Source organism: Meleagris gallopavo, chromosome 11 (assembly GCF_905368555.1).
Source record: "Meleagris gallopavo chromosome 11, MGAL_WU_HG_1.1, whole genome shotgun sequence".
NCBI classification, from domain to species: domain Eukaryota; kingdom Metazoa; phylum Chordata; class Aves; order Galliformes; family Phasianidae; genus Meleagris; species Meleagris gallopavo.
Window position 1 is genome coordinate 15152494 of NC_139414.1, and position 19593 is coordinate 15172086.

A 19593-nucleotide genomic window follows, 5' to 3' on the forward strand; every position below is an offset into this window, starting at 1 on the left:
AATAAAGGATGGATATTACTTACTGGTCCACTGAAACCCGCGAGCTGCGTGATCATCAGACACACGATGGAAATGATGAGTCTGGTGCGGCAGAAAATCCACACAACCCTCCGGAGAGAAGCATCGTCAGGCCCGCTTTCTTTCAGTTCTTCCTGCCACAATCTCTCCAGCCTAATAAAAACAGGTGTCTTATGCTACGAATCTTTTGCCATGAAAGAAGGTTCAAGCTCATAAGTACTTCTCTGTGAAAACTCCAAGTGCTTTCTAGCTCAGAGCAACAATAATTCAATAATAATTTCAAGATAAATAAGTGCATGGTATATGTGAGGTACAAAGAAATCTCTGCATCTTGAGATATCTACATTTAGTACAAACAGTACTAAAGAGAGGGACAAAAAGCAATGCATCAATGCCTTTTTTTTTTGCCAACACAATTTTTTTCAATAAAAAATGAAACAAAAAAAACCACAGAGATGATGTTTCTACCTTCTACAGTTGATATCTGAAGACTCGTGCCTTGACAAAGACCATACATCATCCATGAACAACTCCCCTTTCTTGTATGCTCTGCGGGCCAAAGGAGTGAGCCAGGAGAAGGTCATGCAGGAGAAAAGCCCAGCATTATCAACAGGGTGCTGGTGTCTAGAAGAAAAAAAAAAATCAGAAACAAATGACAAGGCGCTGGGCAACCTGATCTAGTCATGGATATCCCTGTTCATTGCAGAGGAGTTGGACTAGATGACCTTTAAATGTCCCTTCCAACTCTAAGGATTCTATGATTCTACAAAAAGGAAAAAGAATTGTAAAGCCCTGAGAAAAACAAAGCCTCCTATTCAAAGCACTCAGAGTTCCAAATGGCCCATGCAGGTCATACTGGCTGAACACAATCTAACGTCCTCAGTACCGGTCAGCAGACCTATAGCTGCAATCCCACTTTGTACAAGGTCTGAGAAACAAATGCTGCATCAGTTTTCCTGCAGCTTGAGGACTTACTTGGAAGTGGTCCGTATGGGTTTCAGCGCACTCAGGCCATGGTGGTATTTGCCCTTGTGATGCTCTTCGTCCAGCATTCTCAGCTGGGAATGCACGGAGGTATCCAGCGGAAGCCCCTCTGCGCGAGCAGCTGCTTCCAACGCATCCTGGCATTCAATCTGCTCTTACAAGAAAGACAGAAGAGTCAGAGTTCAAAGCTGTGTTTCAAGTCCACAACTCCCGAATCCTGCAACTGTGCGCCTCTTTCTTCTGTAGGTCACTGCAACATCCGCCACTGCTACTGCAGTGTTGGAGAGGACAGATTTCAAAGTCACGGAAGGCACACACATCTTAGATCTGCAATAGACTGCTGCATTTGTACAGTAAGTTAGCATCAGCTCGTGTCTGTGTATTCAAAGGATAAATGGAGAGATTAATCTTGAATGCTGTCACAGGATCAAAAGTTTCAGGGAAAGGAAATACGATGGAAGAAATTGCAGAATCAGTTATTACATCAGTTCTCTGTAAACTCAAGGAACCAATGACTGGCTTCTGCAGCGAGGTTAAGACATACATTCTTAATGAACTTGCACCCTTTTAGTACAGTTTAGATATTTCTATCCTCAGAAAAGTCAGACTATTTTCAGAATCCTATTAAACTCTTCTCAAAAAACACCTTAGGTTGGATCAAAGGAAAAATACTTATTATGCAGAATAGTACGTACTTTATCACGTGCCCCATTTTTTCTCATTCTCTCTGAACTAAAAGGGAACAAAGACAGTAATTCTATCTGCTCCCAGCCATACTTCTCCATGGGTCAGCAACTTGATTAACAAGCATTTATAACACAAGATTTATCTCAGGAGAGCCTTCCCACAGCCTCAGAAAAATGCAGCCTTTAAAATCTAATCTAACAGGAGAAAGTAAGCAGCAGAGATATGGAGAAGTCAAAACTTTGCAGAGTTCAAACAAATATTTTGAAGTTACATGTGGCAAAAGTAGAAGATAAGCTTGCTATCTTCACTTGCAAAGGGCTCACTACAGGATCTGATGCCTTAATGGACCATTTATTGCAGAGCCATGTTATCTGTTTGCTTTCTGGTTCTTTGAAATTTAGATACTTTGTGGACTCTGGTAGAAATCTTCCTGCCTGTCCTGCAAACACAGATACCAGAAAATCGTTACATTCAGGTCAGAAAGGAACTTTAAAGACCAGCTGGTCCACCCCCAGCCCTCTGAAGGTACCACGTTTACCCTTATCAGTTGCCTTGCCAGGGCAAAGTTATCTTATTCCTTTGAAACCGCCTTGCAGCCTCCTAAAAACACAATACCCTCACAGCCTTAAGTGGTCATCATTAGCAAGCATTTGATTCCTAACCTTGTGTTATATAATTTGTGCTAGAAGTGCTACCCTTTAAGTGAGCCCAACTCTGTATTACATTAACACCTAAGCATATAACAAATTAACACAATTAGCTCCCATTCGCATCAAGGACGAGAACAGGAAATTGATAATGACAGCATAAATCTGCCCTTTATTTATTTAACCAAGTGCTTAAATGCTGCCTAAGCGTGGTGTCAGCAGCCTATGGTCCTGGTCTCAAAAAACAATCCAAATCCAGAGCTGCGATTACAAAAACAGAGAACAGAATGAGAAAACAAAAGAACATTACAACATCCTGACACGTGGAATAATCCAAAGTATATAACACTTGAAATTGAAAGGCTTCTCAGTTCTTATCAAATTACCAACTCACCTTCTTACCAAGTCTACCCTAATCAGCATTAATATGGGATCTGCCACAGACGTCTCCAAGGACTCTGCAGCAGAGGGAAGTTCTGCACCAATACTTTCAGATACTGCAGAGAAATTCACAGCCAGTTTGCCACACCATCCATTTGCAAAAGCCCCGGGCAGATCTGCCCAAGCATCCTATTTTGCTGACTGTATGCTACGTCGCAGCTATTTGTACCACCACCGTTTTTCACAGCACACAAGAAGAGCCTATGAGTCCAGAACAAGACTCCCAAAATCAAAAACATACTTTTTGCCAGGATAAATGTAATGTTTTTCAGCACTTACAAGCAAGAACAGCTTTTAATAGGAAAGTACAGTTGCAAGACACTGCATTTTTTTTTCAGTATTCTTAAGCACTCACTAAAAAATAATTAAGCACTCTGAAGCTGCTCAACAGAACTGTGACAGCAAAAGCAGGAAAAATAAACTAACAAAAGAGCCGGGCACTGCCTCACAAAGGCCTGCAGAATCAGGTATATGAGAGGTCCATAAAGTCACCATGAAGAGAGAACTACGGAAGGGCCACAGATCGCTCCCACGACAGAAGAGCCAGGACACATGGAGAAAGTAAAGCTTTCCACACAAGGCACGTGTATAAATGGACTACAGATGGGAGAATTAAACTCACAGAAGTACATCACGGCTCTCTAAATACACGACAACAGAGGCAACTTTACCCAAATACCTTATTAACAGTTGGTGGTCTGCAAATGAAATCCCTGAAAGCACAGGCAGCTTCTAACAGAAGGAAATGGCTCTGTGCTTGGCATTTGATGAAGCCGTGCCACACCTGGGGGCAGGCCAATACAATTCAATAGACAATGAAGAAAAACAAATGAGGAACCCAGTTCAGCTCATAATCCCTCTGCTGTATGCTGCTGAGAACACTCTGGGGCAGCATCGCTACAAACCTGCCCCTCTCTGACTGCATGCAAACTACCAGGAACAAAACCCTACCAGCAGATGTAATCATCATTTCCTTGTACAAGGTCAGCAAACTGCTCACAGTGATGGCAAGCACATACAGTGATGCAAGGCAGAGCCAGAAATAGCAGCTTTTATAGACATTTCCTCCTAAGCAGGGAACAAGGGCATTTATTTTGGCAGGGTTGATGAAGCAGGTGAAGAAAAAGGAGGCAGCTGTGCTGCAGATATGAAAAAACAGCAAGGTCACAGCCCTTCACACAGGCAATCTCACATTTAGCAGAGACTGTGGCAATTTATTGATTTGTAAACTGTAGTATCAGATGACAACAGCAAAACCAGACAAGTTTAAAGGCCAAAGAAAGCAGATTTTCCATCCATTACTTTTCTTGCAGAGAGAACTGGATTTGTTTGCGGTCAACATGCAAATCAAATCCCACCAGTCAGACAATCACCATCTCATCTTCTGCAAGGCAGACCTTCCAGGGTTCAGATCACTACAGAGAAGGAAGAAAATCTCTTCTTTTACATAGAGATCTTCTGGCAAACTAGAGGAGACACAAAGTTTTATTAATTAATGCTTGCAGCTGACATTGAATATTAAAGCTACCATGGCTAATGTAACAGTACAGTCAACATTGGTTTATTCAAGCAGTAAAGAACCAAGCTGGCAATACAGCAGAATAGGAACTCCCACCTCTCCTATTTACAAGGCAAAGCTCAGCAGGCCTCCTCAGTCCTACATTCAAATTCCCAGTGAGATGAGGCTAAGCACAGTATAGCTCAGGACAAGGCCAGCACACTGAGAAGCACTGAATCCAGTGATTACCAGCCCTGTTCAGTGATGCTTAGAACATTCTCTGTATTAGGACTTTGGGCTGAACAAAAACTTCATATTTAAGAAATCACATTAAAGGACTGCTGTTTCAAAGCAAGATTAGTCACTAGTTTCCATGGGATTAGGAAGAATAGGGCCAATTGATCCCAGTTAGCTTAAGAACTGCAGCAAGAGTCTAGGAAGCAACAGTCTGAAGCATGTCCTTCCCAGCAGGTCTTCTGACTCTCTCCAAGCAAATCACAGAATAACAGAATGGCTTAGGGTGGAAGGGATCACGTAGTCCCAACCCCCTGCCATGGGCACGGATGCCACCCACTAAATGAGGTTTTAACATCGCAGGGAGGAAAGCTCTACATGGTTTTAATACACCACTTTTACAGGCTGCACAAGCCATTGCTGAAGTACCGTTGCCTTCATCACCAGAACTAAGAGCGTTTGAAAGCGAGGAATTAGCGTCAGTGCGTGGGACTGCAAAACATTTGCTTTTGTCTGGTAAAGCAGCAAGTGCTCTTTTGACTTTGTATTCCCTTACAGCAATTGCCCTCTTCTCCTTTCACTGGATCTGATGCAGTATGTGATCTACAGAATTAAGAGGATTTGCAGCATTAGATTCCCAGCCTACTCTAAGTATACTGCTATATAATACGCCGCCTGATTAGAACATGAGCTTTTCAAGACTAGTTTGGTGCGTCATTCATCCATGACACATCTCTTGGGAGAAGAAACAGCAAGAAATAGGCAATGGTGTGAGAAAAGAGCCGCTGATCCTTCAGACATCCGCATGCACTGATCACAGAGTACAGGCAGCAGCAGAATTCACACAGCACCAACAGGAGGGAGCCATCAGAGCTTCCAGTGCCTAGAAAGCCTAGCTACTGCTTCCAAGATTGCTGCAGTGAACCAAGGCAAGATATGAGGGTCTCTATTCTTCTACCTCCTGACAGGCGGAGGTCTCTGCCAGCTTCTAAGCTTCTGCCATAGGGAAGAACATCTCCTGATAGCACTAGCCATGTATCCACACCTAACAGAGCGGCTGTGCTACCTTTTTCTTAAGAAAACAAGAACTGTTATATTCTGACTTCCTACAAAAGTACAGGGATTCAAGAGCTTAAAATCCAGTCGTACACTCTAGCGCACTGCAATGTGACATTATACAAGAGCTCCACAGTTGTGGGGTTGTTTTTTTAAATGAGCAGAAGTTGTATTAGTACTTGAGTCAGGATTTCAAAGCCAGTCTTGAGCTTATGAATCCTCCAGTTAGAGCAGCAGTCTCTCAGTATCTAGACTACAGCCAAACAAGATCACTGTAGGTATGTTTGTGATGAGTCTGAATACTGAGTATTCCCCTGCACAGAGTCCTAGCTGAGGACAAATATATCACTTTATTCCAAGAACGTTATTTATTTGACCTTGCCCTTGAACATTAGTACTGAGGCAAGACAGTTTAACCTTGGCCCTGGAAAACCCACTTGTTCTAACAGTCCAAGAAATACATGGTTGGTCATATGACATTCATTTCAGTTTTTTTTTTTTTTAAGCAGCAGCTGCTGTGTATGCATCTGATTCGCAGCTGTGCCCCTGTTCAGGTTTCTAGTGTACATGAATCCATGTGTTGTTCTGCATTCAGAAGAGCACTCAATCCTGTAAACAAGTGACACAGGATCCACTTGGATCTGAGCCTGTATACTTCTTATCCAGCACTGGAGCTGCATACGTCAACAGCAGAGCAACAGCAGATCCCTGTTGAAAGAAAAAATATTAATCTGCTTGAACTGTAAGTTGCCTTACAGAACTAGCACCTCATGTGTGCTCTGAGCACAACGCTGGGGAGCCAACTCCTCAATAAGCAATCATACCAGCACAACCTGAAGATTTGGCTCCTGACTCACTCAGATGCTGAGATGTTCTCAGACTAACGACTTCAGTCAGGACACACCTGAGTAGGTCACAACAGAAGACATGCATGTATCAAGTCAGGAATAGTCACTGAGTCTTAAACTCAATGTGCTGTGCAGTGAAACCAGCAGGGAATGACAGCACAAGCCCTGACACCAGGGCACTTACCAGGTCTGATACAGCCATTTACTCAACAATCCTTTCTGTACCAATACATGCTTCCAAATGCAAGGGAACCCAGCTCAAGTGGCAAATGAACCAGTAAGCTCAGAAATACCTCAGGGCTCCTAACAGAAGTTGACTCTGACGTCCTTTAATCTTAGTTCTCAAATCAGACTGAAATACAGACTGCTTGTGAAACAAGCGTGCAGTCCAGACCTCAACTCACCTTAACCCCAGGATATGAGGACTGACAAACTAACAACCACCTCAGGATCTGAAAGTATCAGAACTCCTTGCAGAAGAGTTTTGACTCATTTCAAGTTAGGTTGTCCAGGTCCATTAGACATTATACATCCGTACCTGTCTCAGGTTTATTTCTTTAAGTGCTTTGTGGCAACATTAACTCAGCTTTATCACTTTCGACATAGATACCTTATTTTCTCAGATCATAACTAATACTGCACTTGTGTGGGGGCTGTTATTAACAGCTAAGAGAGCTTCAAGTATCCAGACAGTATAATGGCAGTTATTATAAGTTTCAGAAATAAGCACATCCAGATTTGCTCTGCTTTTATATGTGCCTTCCAGCACAGCCAAATACCAGTGACATGGACAAGTCCAACATTTCACCAGCTTGATTCAGTAGTCAAATAGCTTCACCTTTTCATGCAGTGAATACAGCGAATACTCAAGCTGCTGCAGCTTTTAACTGCAACCTGTGAGTCAGTCATACAGCAATACCTTCTTGCACAGAGACTATGAGAGCCTTCAGCCCACAAAAGCCTACTCAGGCAGCAATTCTTAGTTTTGTGTTTATCACGTCATGAAAATACAAAGTCCTCCAGAAAATGTAGCCCTAGCTGTTGAATGTCTCTGCAATGAAAAGCTTACAATTAAGCTGCCCAGAAGACCTTCTCCAAGCATGGAGAGCCAAGCCACAAAGACCCAGGTTACATTCACAGCCCTATTTCTGAACATGTTCAGAGCTGTTCAGACACTCCAGACGTTGCAGAGGTTGAAAGTTAAGATGATTTGACTATTGCACAGCCTAACAGTGATAAATCACTTCAAGGCTATTAGTGCTTGAAGGATTTACATCAACTCCAGCAATCTCTGATCACATTCTGTTGGCTGGAAAAGCTATCAAGGACATACCTGAAAAACAAGAGACCAAGATGAGGACAGGAATATTAGTAGGGTTTCTCAAAGTTAAAATTGCAACATGGTTTTTTCCTGCATGTTTCAAGAATCTCTACAGTACAACACTATTCAGTCCTATCAAATGTAGGAATTTGAATTTTAGGCTTGCCACAGATGCTCTAGATGAAGTTATTATGCTTCAGCAGCAAAAGCTAATCCTGAACACAGGATCCTCTTCTGTTGTTCCAAATGTAATGGGTAGGGGAACCAAGTACTCACTCGCCTGCTATTCTATCAAAAACATACACAGAAGCCTCCATTTGAAACTAGCTACTCCAAAACTACTCTCAGAAGAAATTATGTCCCTTCCTTATCTGTCATTTTATCCTATATTTTATGGACACAATGAGGTCTCGTCCTGCTCCTCAGGGCACACTACTTATGTTAGAAGAGCTACAATTATTTCAGATACAACTAAAGAGCACAGAAGTGTTTGGGAACAAGGAGTCCTAAAGGACTAAGAAGAAATCATCATTTGAAAGCATCCCTTGATTTTCACTCACTGGAGTGTAATAGCATCTTACAAGTGATGTCTACTGATTACGGTGCTAGGCAGCAAGTGCACCTAGAATTTATCTTCATTCTAAAGAAGAATGCCCCAAAGATAAAAATAAACCCAATTAGTGTGGTATTATGAATTGGGAACATGTAGTTAACATCCCACTTTATAAGCTACATTAAAGCCTCCAACAAAGACCTAAAAATCAATTGTTAAGAGCATACTGCAGATGCTTATTCATGAATAAGAACTGGGTTTTTTGAATTTTAGTTCCAGAGTGCCTAACTATTCCAGAGGCCCACATTTCTATAGCAACATCCTCATTAAGCACCAGGAAATGGGAGATCTACTTATACAGCAGCATAATTTCAATTATTCCAGGAAGCCTGCTTGAGAAGCTCCTGCCTTTCAAAGAAGTGATTTTTAAAGTTGTGACTCAACAGCAGTTGAGCTTCTGAGAAATGAATTAGAAGTTCTCTTCCATTACAATCATGAACACCCACTAATAGTCTTCTTTCAGCAGGAAACCTGAACACCACATGTGTCAAGACAGAAAGAACTTACATAAGTTGTCTTCAGCTTTATTAAGATAAAGAACAAGATACATGAAGAGGCCTCAGGACCTCGGTTTGGTAGCCAAATCAGCCTTTCACCTACCGAAGTCTTTTAGAGAATCACTACATCTTGTCCATTTGTAGGCAGGCCTGTATAAAAATGCTGCAATACAGGCAACAACGAGAAAGTGATGTCATCCTTCTTGTACCCCATGAGAGGTGGTCACCTCCAGTGGCCATTAACCAGTGCTTCTTGAGCATGTCCCCGCATCTACTTCACAGGGTATCATGCAGTTCTACCTTCTGCTATGAGACACATATGCAACATGTTAGTAAGAGCTCTACCTCACGCACTGTGATACTGCAAAGTAGTCCCAAACCTTCATATCAGATTTTAAGGTAGTGGTGAAATAACTGCCTTAGACTTCTTGCAGCATTAGCTTGTTATTGCTACACAGGTCAAGCTTATGGTTTGTCATCTTCTGGCCAAGCTAGTTAAAAAAAACCTACTCTAGAATTTCTACAAGAAAATTAAGAGTACTAAGAGCTCTTCACATGGTGTGGTGAACTCAGCTGCCCCAATGACAAAGTTCCACCACAGCTTAAGCCCTGCATTTGCACTGCTGTGGTCCTACCTCTCCTTCTCATATCAGCTCTTCAGAGGATTCTGAGAGCAGCGTGTAACCAACATGTGCCCAGTAAGCCACCTTAAGCTGACTCAGCCCCAGGGCTCATGAAGGATCAAGTACTGAAGGACACTCATTTTCCCCTTGAAGCACTGGTTTTCTTAGCAAGAGTTACACCATGTACACATCTAACCCACTAGCTTTATGTTTGCTGCCCCTTTTTTTTTTTTAATGTCTCAAAATAAACAGAAGTTGTTACTTACTTACACAGTACAGTTTATATAGAGAATTCCTCTTCACTCAATGCAGCCCATGCAAGCAAAAGGTTGGACACCAACAAGCTACAGCATGTAGCTGACCCTTTGTTACACACCTGTGCTGACTGCACAGGCAAAGGGCAATCTTACAAAAAATTAAGTCTTTGCTTACCTTTGTGACTATGTAACTATGAAGCATCCTAAAAAGTGATAAGGCTAAGAATGCAGGAACTAGAATTTATTTCAATTTGAAAGGAACAAGCTTGGTATGTGCTAATGTAAACATGTGATTTTGATACTGTGTTACGACAACAGTTCCTCACCCTTAACCTCAGTATTTTGCAAGTAAGCAGGATTTAATCTCACTGACATTCAGCAACAAATTCAGTGCTGTTTGTGTTTATTGATTATAAACATACAAAGCTAGCAGAAGAGAACAAAAGTTAGAGCTCAAAGTTAATTCAACACTTGACAACACTGAACAAGACAACTAGCAAGTAAAATAACAGACTCATTTGTAAGAACTTACCATTAGTAAGATAACCATGTTCATTCTTCTACTCCAGAAAAAAAAGCTCCAGGTAAGAACTGTAATCAGCTATTTTCTTGCATCAGTAATCACAATGGTACAGAATCCTTGTTTTACAATCAGTTACCTGAAGTGTCACCTTGCAGTTATAGGCACCAAGTCTGGTGGAGGTAAAAAAGCTAACAAGACCACAGCAATCGAGTTAAGCTGATCAGAAAGACCTCCAAATCAGAAATTTTAATGCCACACTGTGCATGTATGTAGGACTTGCTCTTTCTCAACCCTCAAAAAATAAAAATGCTGATTTTATTTCACTCATCTAAAAAATTAATTCAAACACATTTGCCAGCTCTCAGGATTCCGTCTGCAGAAGTTAAACCAGGAAACAATTAGCTGGTGCAGACCAACAGAGAGAAACACCACACAATTACTGCTTAACCCTCCTCCCACTGCCTGAGAAACAAAGCTGCCACCAATGGCATCACCGTGGTCATCATTAATTTGACAGAGCAGATTTGCTACTGGATGATGTACACTGGATGGCAAGCCAATGACATTAACATAATGAACACTGTTAAGAAGCTGCACTGTGACTCCAGAGGGCTCCCAATTCTGCATCACTGCCAGCTTTAATGCAATCACTCCACCTTCCTCTGTACATCAGCAGTAAGAGTCTGCTGAGTCATAGAGCCTGTAGGGACACCAGGAGCTGCAGGGCCTGCGACTACGAACAGCCGCGCTCCGCTTTGCTGCAGAGCAAATCACTCCCATCTCAACAGCAGCAGTGCAGCACGATTAGCCTGCATTCAAAGCACACCTGCCCAAAACCTCTAAGCCTCGACAAAACAAGGTAAATCTAATCTGAAGCAGATTGCATCTCAGTGTCCTGTACAATGCAGCAAGATTTCAGCCTTTAAAAAAACAACCTTCACAGTTCTTCCATATAAATATATGAAGTCTTCCCATTTCCAACCCTTGCAGACTAGGACAGTCACAGGCAGCCTGTATGAAAATGCCTAGGAACACATCTGCAACATCCTGTCACTGTGAAAATCTAGACATAGGCAATATTAACCTCAGCTTCAGTCAAATATACATTAGCATCACAGTGGTTTTTGGAAGGTTAGGAACAGTGTATGCAAGAAAATATTTCTGTATTTAGACCAGTTAATATCATTAATTTTCAAGTGGCATCAATTAATTAGTTCCAGACCACATCTTCCACCAATGTGGGGGTTTTCATTTCAGTGGACATCTATCTGCCCTTCAGCACTCAGGCAGCAGTACATACACTCTCATCAAGCTCCACGTTACATGTTTAAAACACCAACATGCAAGCTTTAAGCCAGTGGTTATTTCAAGACTCAGGTCTCGATTTAAATTAGTAGTAATTATGACTGCACTACATTAAGTGTACAGATGCATAAGGAACAGTTTTCCATCTGGATGGAAGTAAGCTACACTGAGTAAGAAAGAATGTGTTATTAAAGCTTGACATCTGCTTCAGAAAAGTAATCCTTGAGGAAAACATGCCATGATTAAGATTTTTTTCTTCCACTGCCAGCACTAAATGGTGCATGATTTAAACTGAGCTCTTCGCTGTTCTTACTTGGTTGTGATGACTCTCTTAAGTACAAACGCTTGGATTCACATCAAGATCTCAGTGCTAGAAAAAAATGTATTCTGTTTATAGTCAGTGACATTTAAGTTAGAAATGCTTACTAAGTACTCGCATTTCTTACAAAGATAACTACAGTACTCCTTGAAATGACCTCTTCCACACAAAAGATTAGATTCATCGACCTTCGAGGTAGTAAACCTATGCAGAGCTGGCACAGCAGAAAGGTTGCTGCATGTCATTTAATAAGCAAAGACAGCAAAACAAATAAGGAAGAAAATAAACCCACCTGGTGTTTAGCATGCTGAAATCTCGACCCCTCCTGCTCATCATGCTGCACTGAGTCAGCCCTCTCCCTCACACTCCTGTACCCAGGACTGGGTATGATGTACTCTTTTCCGATGTCGATGTCTTTCATCTTCTGTAAACGCCAGGGTTTACAGCTGGGTTTGCACCTTGGCAGTCTGGAAAGAATCAAATTGCACTTTGTTAGATGTTACACCCAGCACCTTAAAAGCAGTTGAGCCGAAGTAATTAATAAATGTAAAGAAAGTAAAGTAGGGGAGTTTTGTTACAATAAGGCTGCAATAACTGACTGCAGAGTCCCATAATACCAGCTTCTTCTGAACTAGTTCAAACACACCCGGAGGTGCCTATAAATGGTACAGAGGCTCCCAGCGCACTGGAACACAACCACAGCCCCCCCTTACAACTACAGTTATGCAGTTTGACAGGTTAAATAACGGCAGCATGGAGTTAAAACCTTGAGGAACTACACTCAGCTCAAACCTGCCTTGAAGTCCTTCATTAACGCCGATAATGGCTCAAACCCCACAGCACGAAGTCCTGAATAACGCATCCCCTATACATACATACTGCACAGTAACACGAGTCATCCTACACAGCCTGGAGAAAACACTCCTTCTCTATAAAACCACTTGCTGCTCCAGAGGCCTGAGCCAGCATTATGCACAGGGCCACCCCTGAGCGCTGCCTCAGCTACGGGCCCCAGTGCGACGGCGAAGAGGATCGAAGCCCCACACTAACGAACCGCCCCTCCCCGCAGCGCAGCGCTCAGCCCCCCGCCACGGGCACGGCCCGCACTGCGGGCGCCGCGGTTCCCCCCGCAGGGACGAGGGGCCCGACCTCCTCCTCGCAGGGCAGGGAGCGGCCCCCTCACCCGCACCGAGAGCCCCAGTCCCGCCGGCGGTAACGGGCGGGGGGGGCCCCGCTCACCTCCGCCCGCCGACCGCCCCCACTGCGGCTTTTCCACTCAGCGACCGCGCAGCCAAACAACATCCCTTATAGCGGTTCCGGCGCCCCCACGGCGCACGCGCGGAGAGAAGGGCGGGGCCGCGGCGGCCGCTCCCGCGCGGCACCTCATGGGAAATGTAGTCTTCCCTCCGCGAGCTTCCACCAGGTGTGCCGCGCTCTAGGAACTACATTTCCCAGAATCCCTCGAGAGAGCGACGGCCATCTCGGTCCCCCCTTCCCGCGCCCCGCCCTGGTCCTGCCGCAGCGTGGGGGGTCTGGAACGTTCGCCGCGGGCCGGGGAGAGCGCGCGTGGGGGTCGCGCGCCGCGGGGCTGCAGCGGGCGCGGTGCGAGGCGGGGCGATGCGGGGCGGCACCATGCAGGGCGGCACCGCGCACCCCGCACCCCGCGCGATGCCGAGCCCGGTGCCGCCGAACGGCCCTGCCTCTCTCTTGGCTTTGTCAGCGGCTGCTGGTCCGGGGGTGATTTACAGCCTTTCAGCCGCGCGAAGGGGAAGTTCCCCGCCGAAAGGCTGTAAATCACCCCCGCGGCAGCAGGGGCGGCGTTGGCTATGTGCTGACATCCCCTGTCCTCGTGTGACACCGCCCCGCCTGCAGCCGCGCTCCGCTGCCTGGCTGAAGGGCTTTATGTAACCGCGCCCGGGGCTCGGCCCCTCCTCACGAGCGGTGTTTTTCCACTCCCACCGCTCCCAGCTCTCAGAAATGAATCGGACGGAGGTGTCCCGTGCTGCAGAGCGCCGGTTCGGCCTCTCGGGGCCGCCGGACGCTCCAACGGCCCGTTGAGGGTGCAGTGCTGGGCGGCCGCAGGCTGCGTGCTGTCCCTGCTCCGTGCCCGCCGCCCCCCAGCGATTGCAGGACAGCCGTGAGCTGGGTTTGTCTCCTGGGAAGCACAGTCCGGCTTCCTGCAAACAAAGGCGTGGATAATCAGCGATAATGTCGTTGCATAATTAGCGATCGGCTGATTTTAAGAATCAATGGGTTTGGTCGCGTTCCACGTAAGAGCAGTTATGGATCCGATGGGTTCGGCCGTGGTTCACACAGGAGCAAGAAGTCACAAAGGTTTCCGGCAGGCTCAGCACTGCCGTTCTCCGCAGTGAGAGCAGATGTGATGGGCTCGGACCAAAGAAAAGATTAATCCTCCCCTCTTCTGACCTGCTTGAGGCAGGAGTTCGTAAATCATAGAATCATTGAGTCATAGAATTGAGTTAGAAGGGATCTTTAAAGGCTGTCTAGTCCAGCTCCCCTGCCATGCACAGGGACACACACAGCTCGATCTGGTTGTCCTGAGCCTGGTGCAGCCTGACCTTGAGTCAGGGACTGGCAGTGACCCATCCTGGCTTGATGCTACTGTTGCTGGTGTTTCTGTGAACAGCGTTTGGGAGAAAAAGCTGTGTCCCTCCTCCCCTTCCCTGCAGCCCAGCTTGGCGCCGAGCCTTCACAACCCAGCTGACACCGCTCCCCTCATCTCAACACCTTCTCCAAATAGCCATGCCTCTGCAACAAATGCCTTTCAGTGCTACACTTCGTAGGTGTTGATCATCCTGCCCTGGTTTTGCAGCATTTCTGCTTCTCAGAGTGCAGGAGAGGTGCAATGCTGCGCCATGTGGATTAAATTTGGGCTGTAATTCATCATTTGGGTCAGGAGAGAGCACAAAAAAAGTTCACCATCTTGTTTCGTATGTTGCTTATTTTGGGTTTTAGGAGAGTAAAATAGAAATAATGCCCAGCAGCAACCAACATAAAATCTGCTTTTTTTCTTACAGGGAGAAGCTTTCAAAGCTGTTGCAACGTTTAAAGCATAATCCGGCACAGAAAACCAGTTCAGGGCAGTTCATATCTACACAGATTTTTCGATCTTTCTTCCACAAACCTGATGATTCAGAGAGCAAGATCAACCCAAGGGCAAAGCATTGCCCAGAGAGTATAAGTTGAGGCAGACCTATGCTTGCTACCAAGTTGTGTTGCTCCTACAGCTTGCTCCACACCCACAGTTAATGAGTAATCGATGGAAATCAGCAGCATGGGTTGCAGCATAGGTTGAGGCAGAGCCTGTGTGCTCCTGCTGGAGAGGTGAGGAAAAGCCAGGCTCGAGCCTGGGCTGGTTTTGTGGCTGCTTACTTGACAAAGTCAGTGGAAAGGCCAAACAGCTCAACAGTAAAAGGTCAGAGCAGTGTCTGGATGAACACTGGTGGCTGGGACCCCAGCACTTGGCTTTGGGATCTGTACCCATAATCTGGCTGTTAGCCATCCATGGTCTGCAGATGCGGAGCAGCAGCTTTGGTTGCTCTGCGGCAGTAGGAATGGGAACTCCTCTCATCCGAGAGGTGCAACATTGGCCCCAGAGAAGAGGACACCACCCCTCAGAACACTGTGCTCAGATCAGGATGTTGATTCTGGAGATGCCGGGGCTATGCAGCAGCGGTGGTGACCAGGATGTGGCCAGTGTGACCTTCCCTTTGGCTCCCAGGATGCGGTCACAGTGTGTCACCAATTGCAGGCAGAACTCACCCTCTGTGCCAGGCAGGCACCATCACTTCCATCACTAGGAGAACAAAGAGCCCACCATCAGCTGGGCTGTGGGACATCCAGAGGTTTGGGACAAAGCCTGGGCCTCAGCACAGGTCAGGCGAGGTGAGGCTTGCAGTGAAGAACCCCTGAACCTCTGAAACCTTTGGGCTGTTTGTTAAAGCTACCGAAATCCCAGAATGGGGAAACATATGTCTGGAGCAGGTTTGCTTTGCCAAATGGAGCAGTGTCACATGCCCGTCCCACGTTCTGCATACAGGCAGTCCCCAGGCGTTTTGCAACCTCCGAAAGGAAAATTGCTGCATGTGATCAGGGCTTCGTCAGGTCAGCTGGAAACAAAGCACTGTGCTGCCACGTGCTGCAGGACAGAGATTGGAATGGTGCTCAAGGAGTGGCAACGCTCAGGATAATAAGCCCAGCCTAATGCTGACTGAGACTGGCCCAGCTGTGGTCCTAGGACTGAGAGCACAGCACTGACGGATGTAAGAATGAGAAGCACCAGCACCGCATCAGTGCGTTGTTCCTGGGTAGGATGGTGCTCAGCCACCAGCTTATTCCATCATCCCATGTGTATCACACCTTAATCCCATGGCTCAGTTTCTCATCTAAAAAATACAACTGCTGGAAACCATGTGAGAGAGGCAAAGGAGAGTTGCTGTGTATAAGAAGCAGAGCAAAGTCCCAAACCACTGCTGTGAAGAAAAACCTTCATCAGTAAGCAGCACCAGGCTTCCTCTTAAAGGCAGAAGAATGAACCAATGGAAAACTGAAATAAAGGAAAATAAACTGTTGGCAATTTCAAGCAATCAGACCTCATTGTCTGAAGGAGGTAACATCAGCCACCATCTGCTTCTGCTCTGAAGTGACAGCAATTCTTCCTGCAAGGGGAGGAATGACCCCCAGTGCTGCCTTGTGAATCCTGGTGCCATTGCTTCTGTCTGTACAAAAAGCTAAGGCCTGCTCTATTTCCTCTGTGCCTTTGCAGCATTTTACACAGAGGAAAGCAGAGTTGGTTTAAAGCACATTTTGCTTGTGAGCAGACACACAGGGATGAGGCACAGTTCAGACGAAGTTTCTGGTTGAACTCCAGCCTCACCTGTGGGTAAGATGCTCTGTCTGCTACCAGCTGTAGGGGATCTGAGTTGTGCCTGTGCGTGCAGGGATCCAGGATCCGGGCTCTTCTTGCACCAGACTTGAGTCAGCTTGGTTGCAGTGCCTTTGGGCTCATCTTATTTCCATACCTACAGCACTGGCTGTGGCCAAGCATGCAGCATCACGTTCCTGCCCTGTGGAGCTGATTTCCTCTCAGGTGACAGCGTCAAGCCAGAAGCAAGTTTGATAACTTCCAGGCATAGGAATCAAATGTTATGATTGGTGATGTGACCAGTGCTTCACTCCATGTTCAAAGGGTGAAAAGACATAGAAATTGTGCATCCTTTTAGGGAATCAAAGCCAGCACGTGAAGTAGTGTTGCAGCTGTGGAGATGGAGAAGCTGCTCTCAGGGAGCAATCCAAGAGATTTGATTTCTTTCTGGTTTCCAAATATTCTGTTTTCTTTGGTACTACTGCAACTTGAGCCAGCACTTCTGCACTACCAGGAAAAGGTCATCAATCTGCTGCTTCCTTCTGCTTTTCTGCAATGTTATATTTTAAAATATATCCTCGACAAACAAAAAGAAGTGTTGGAGCGATTCCATGGGAAACATCAGTACAGTAACCAGATCTGTAGTGTACAACATCTGTCAAGATAATGTGACCACTGGCTGGCTTTGATGTGATGGAAGCAGGCTGCACAGCTCTCCCTGAGAAAGTTCCCCTTCCCCTTCACTGGATCTTAAGGCAGCCCCAACACAAAGCTTTTCTAAAACAAAATGAGCAGTAGAGTAGAAACATGAAGCCCTTGGATGGGGGGCTCTGATACATATGCTGTTCCTGCAGAGAACCAGCTGTGCAGGGAAGGAAGGGTTACAGGAAATGTGGGCTCTGCTCTGAGCAGCACACAGGGAGCTGTGCCTTGATCAAAGGCTTCTGGCAGAAGGCTGCCTGGGAAGTGGGGCTGCCTCCTTCCCAAAGCGATGCATCTGGGGCTGCAGCAGGCAGCAGAGCGATTTCTTCTCCCCTCGCATCCCCTCCAAGTAGAGCCAGGGCTGAACTCCAAGAGGATGCTGCAGGAGCCCTTTTCCTCCGCTGGAGGAGGTGAGAGATGAGGAAAAACCTTGCCCTCTGCACAGGAGATGGGGAGCAGCCCCAGCTCTGAGCAAGACAACAAGAACAGAGCAACATCTGCACACAACATAGGGTGGCAGGGAGCTGGAGCCAGCCAAGCAGCTCTTCAAATGAAGTCCTGTGTTATCCTTCTCAGCCATCTTGGCTCTTTAAATCCAGAGAATTCCCTCTGTGTCCCTGCAGCTCTGACTTAGCACCAAAAATTCCCCTCTCATGATGCAAGTGACAGACCCTGTCCCCATAAAACTGACATTTCCCTGCCAATCCCTTCAGTCCCAAGGCTATGGTTGCAAAGCTCCATGTCTTGCTTGGCCCTTTGGCTTTCCAAATGCATGGTAACTGTTGAGTCATGGCCTGAACCACTGATTGAGCACCTGGGGAAAGGACCCAGTCAGCACCTGGGTCAGCTTTGCCCAGGTGGAGGCAATTGATCTGTGCACCCTGAAGGGAGGCTGCACCTCTCTTAAACTTCATTTAAGGGCTGACTGCTAGGAGGGGGGGAAGGACCTCTGGTTGAAGATCCCTCCTTTGTAGAGTCTTTCCTGTAAGCCTAGATCTTTGGAGATGGGTGAGCACTTTTGCTTTGTAACACCATTCCATTTGTGCTAGTTCTTTTGTTGTTACACTCTTGTATTGTGCTTCCACCGTGTTACTCTTTCCTGCTGTAGCACCAAAGAAAATGCCTTTTTTTTCTCCCAGGCTCAGCCTGCAGGTTGCTTCCTACCAGCCATTGCTTCTAATTCCAAAGGGTGAGCCTCTCTGAGCTGACTTCATACACTTGCTTGGGAAGAGCTATTCTGCTTCATGAATCTGCATGGGTCAGAACTAGAGAAGGGTTAGTTGAGAAAACAGGAGGCCCTAGTGCCCCATAAAAACCTGGAGGAAACCCTTCAACTCACATGGTCTGACCACTTCCCCATGTGATCGCCTGGTGTTGTGCAAACGAAGTCTTCCTCCTCGTAACTGGGAGCACTGGCCATGATGGCTCCAGCTGAGTCCCTTGATGGGAAACCCATCTCACTCCTTAGCATTCAGCAGCCTCTGGGGTCACACAGGGTGGCTGCCTCCAGGGGCATGTGCCAAGCCAGATGGCTGATGATTCATTTTCTCCAGACAGGGTGTCTTTGCTGAGAAGTGAGGAGGAGCCTGTGCCTGGAGCCCTGTCGGTCTCTGAGTGACCAGCAAGGTGAATCAGCAAAGGATGGAACCAAAGCACAAGCAGCAGTACCAGAACACCAGGTAGAGCACAAGTCTGTCAGCTGGATGTGAGCACTGTCACCCAAAGCTGGGGCTTCTCAGGAAAGCAGCTGGTGAGGGTTGATGGGAGCGACATCCTATGGGATGAGGCAGGGCATCCCATCACATGGGCTTTGCTCAAGAGCCACATTAGGAGTTTGTTGTCAGCTGGGACTATGTGGAGAAAGCAAGAACACTGCAAGGTTTGGGGCAGTGCTTGTAAAGGATTGGAAACTCAGACAAAAAATGCAGATTTGCAGGGCAATGTACCCTACAGCCCAGTCAAGGTGAGGGCAATTGAGGTGCAGGGAGCTATGGCAGCAGTAGTGCATCTTGCCCATTGGCAGGTGAATGATGCCCAGCACCTTGCTAGTGGAAAAAGCTACCAAGCAGTTCTGCAAGCAGCATCCTGTGGCATGTGATAACCCCAGGAGGTGCCGACTGGATGGCTTGTTGTCT

At 46.2% G+C, this 19593-nt stretch overlaps 1 protein-coding gene across 4 annotated transcripts in view; it reads right to left on the minus strand.

The window, feature by feature from the left end:
* Positions 1 to 13266, minus strand: part of ABCC5 (ATP binding cassette subfamily C member 5) — a 39959-nt gene extending 26693 nt beyond the window's left edge. The window contains exons 1-5 of one of the 4 annotated variants that reach the window (XM_085233464.1): positions 13111 to 13266; positions 12164 to 12338; positions 994 to 1151; positions 487 to 642; positions 24 to 171 (exon numbers count right to left, since the gene is read on the minus strand). In XM_085233464.1, coding sequence (XP_085089590.1) covers positions 24 to 171; positions 487 to 642; positions 994 to 1151; positions 12164 to 12292 — 591 coding nt within the window. In that variant the 5' untranslated portion in view covers positions 12293 to 12338; positions 13111 to 13266. Of the gene's footprint in view, positions 1 to 23; positions 172 to 486; positions 643 to 993; positions 1152 to 10256; positions 10636 to 12163; positions 12339 to 12667; positions 12862 to 13020; positions 13045 to 13110 lie in introns of those variants that run through there. The other 3 variants (XM_085233465.1, XM_085233466.1, XM_085233468.1) reach the window with 3 other exon arrangements.
* Positions 13267 to 19593: the final 6327 nt, after the last annotated feature.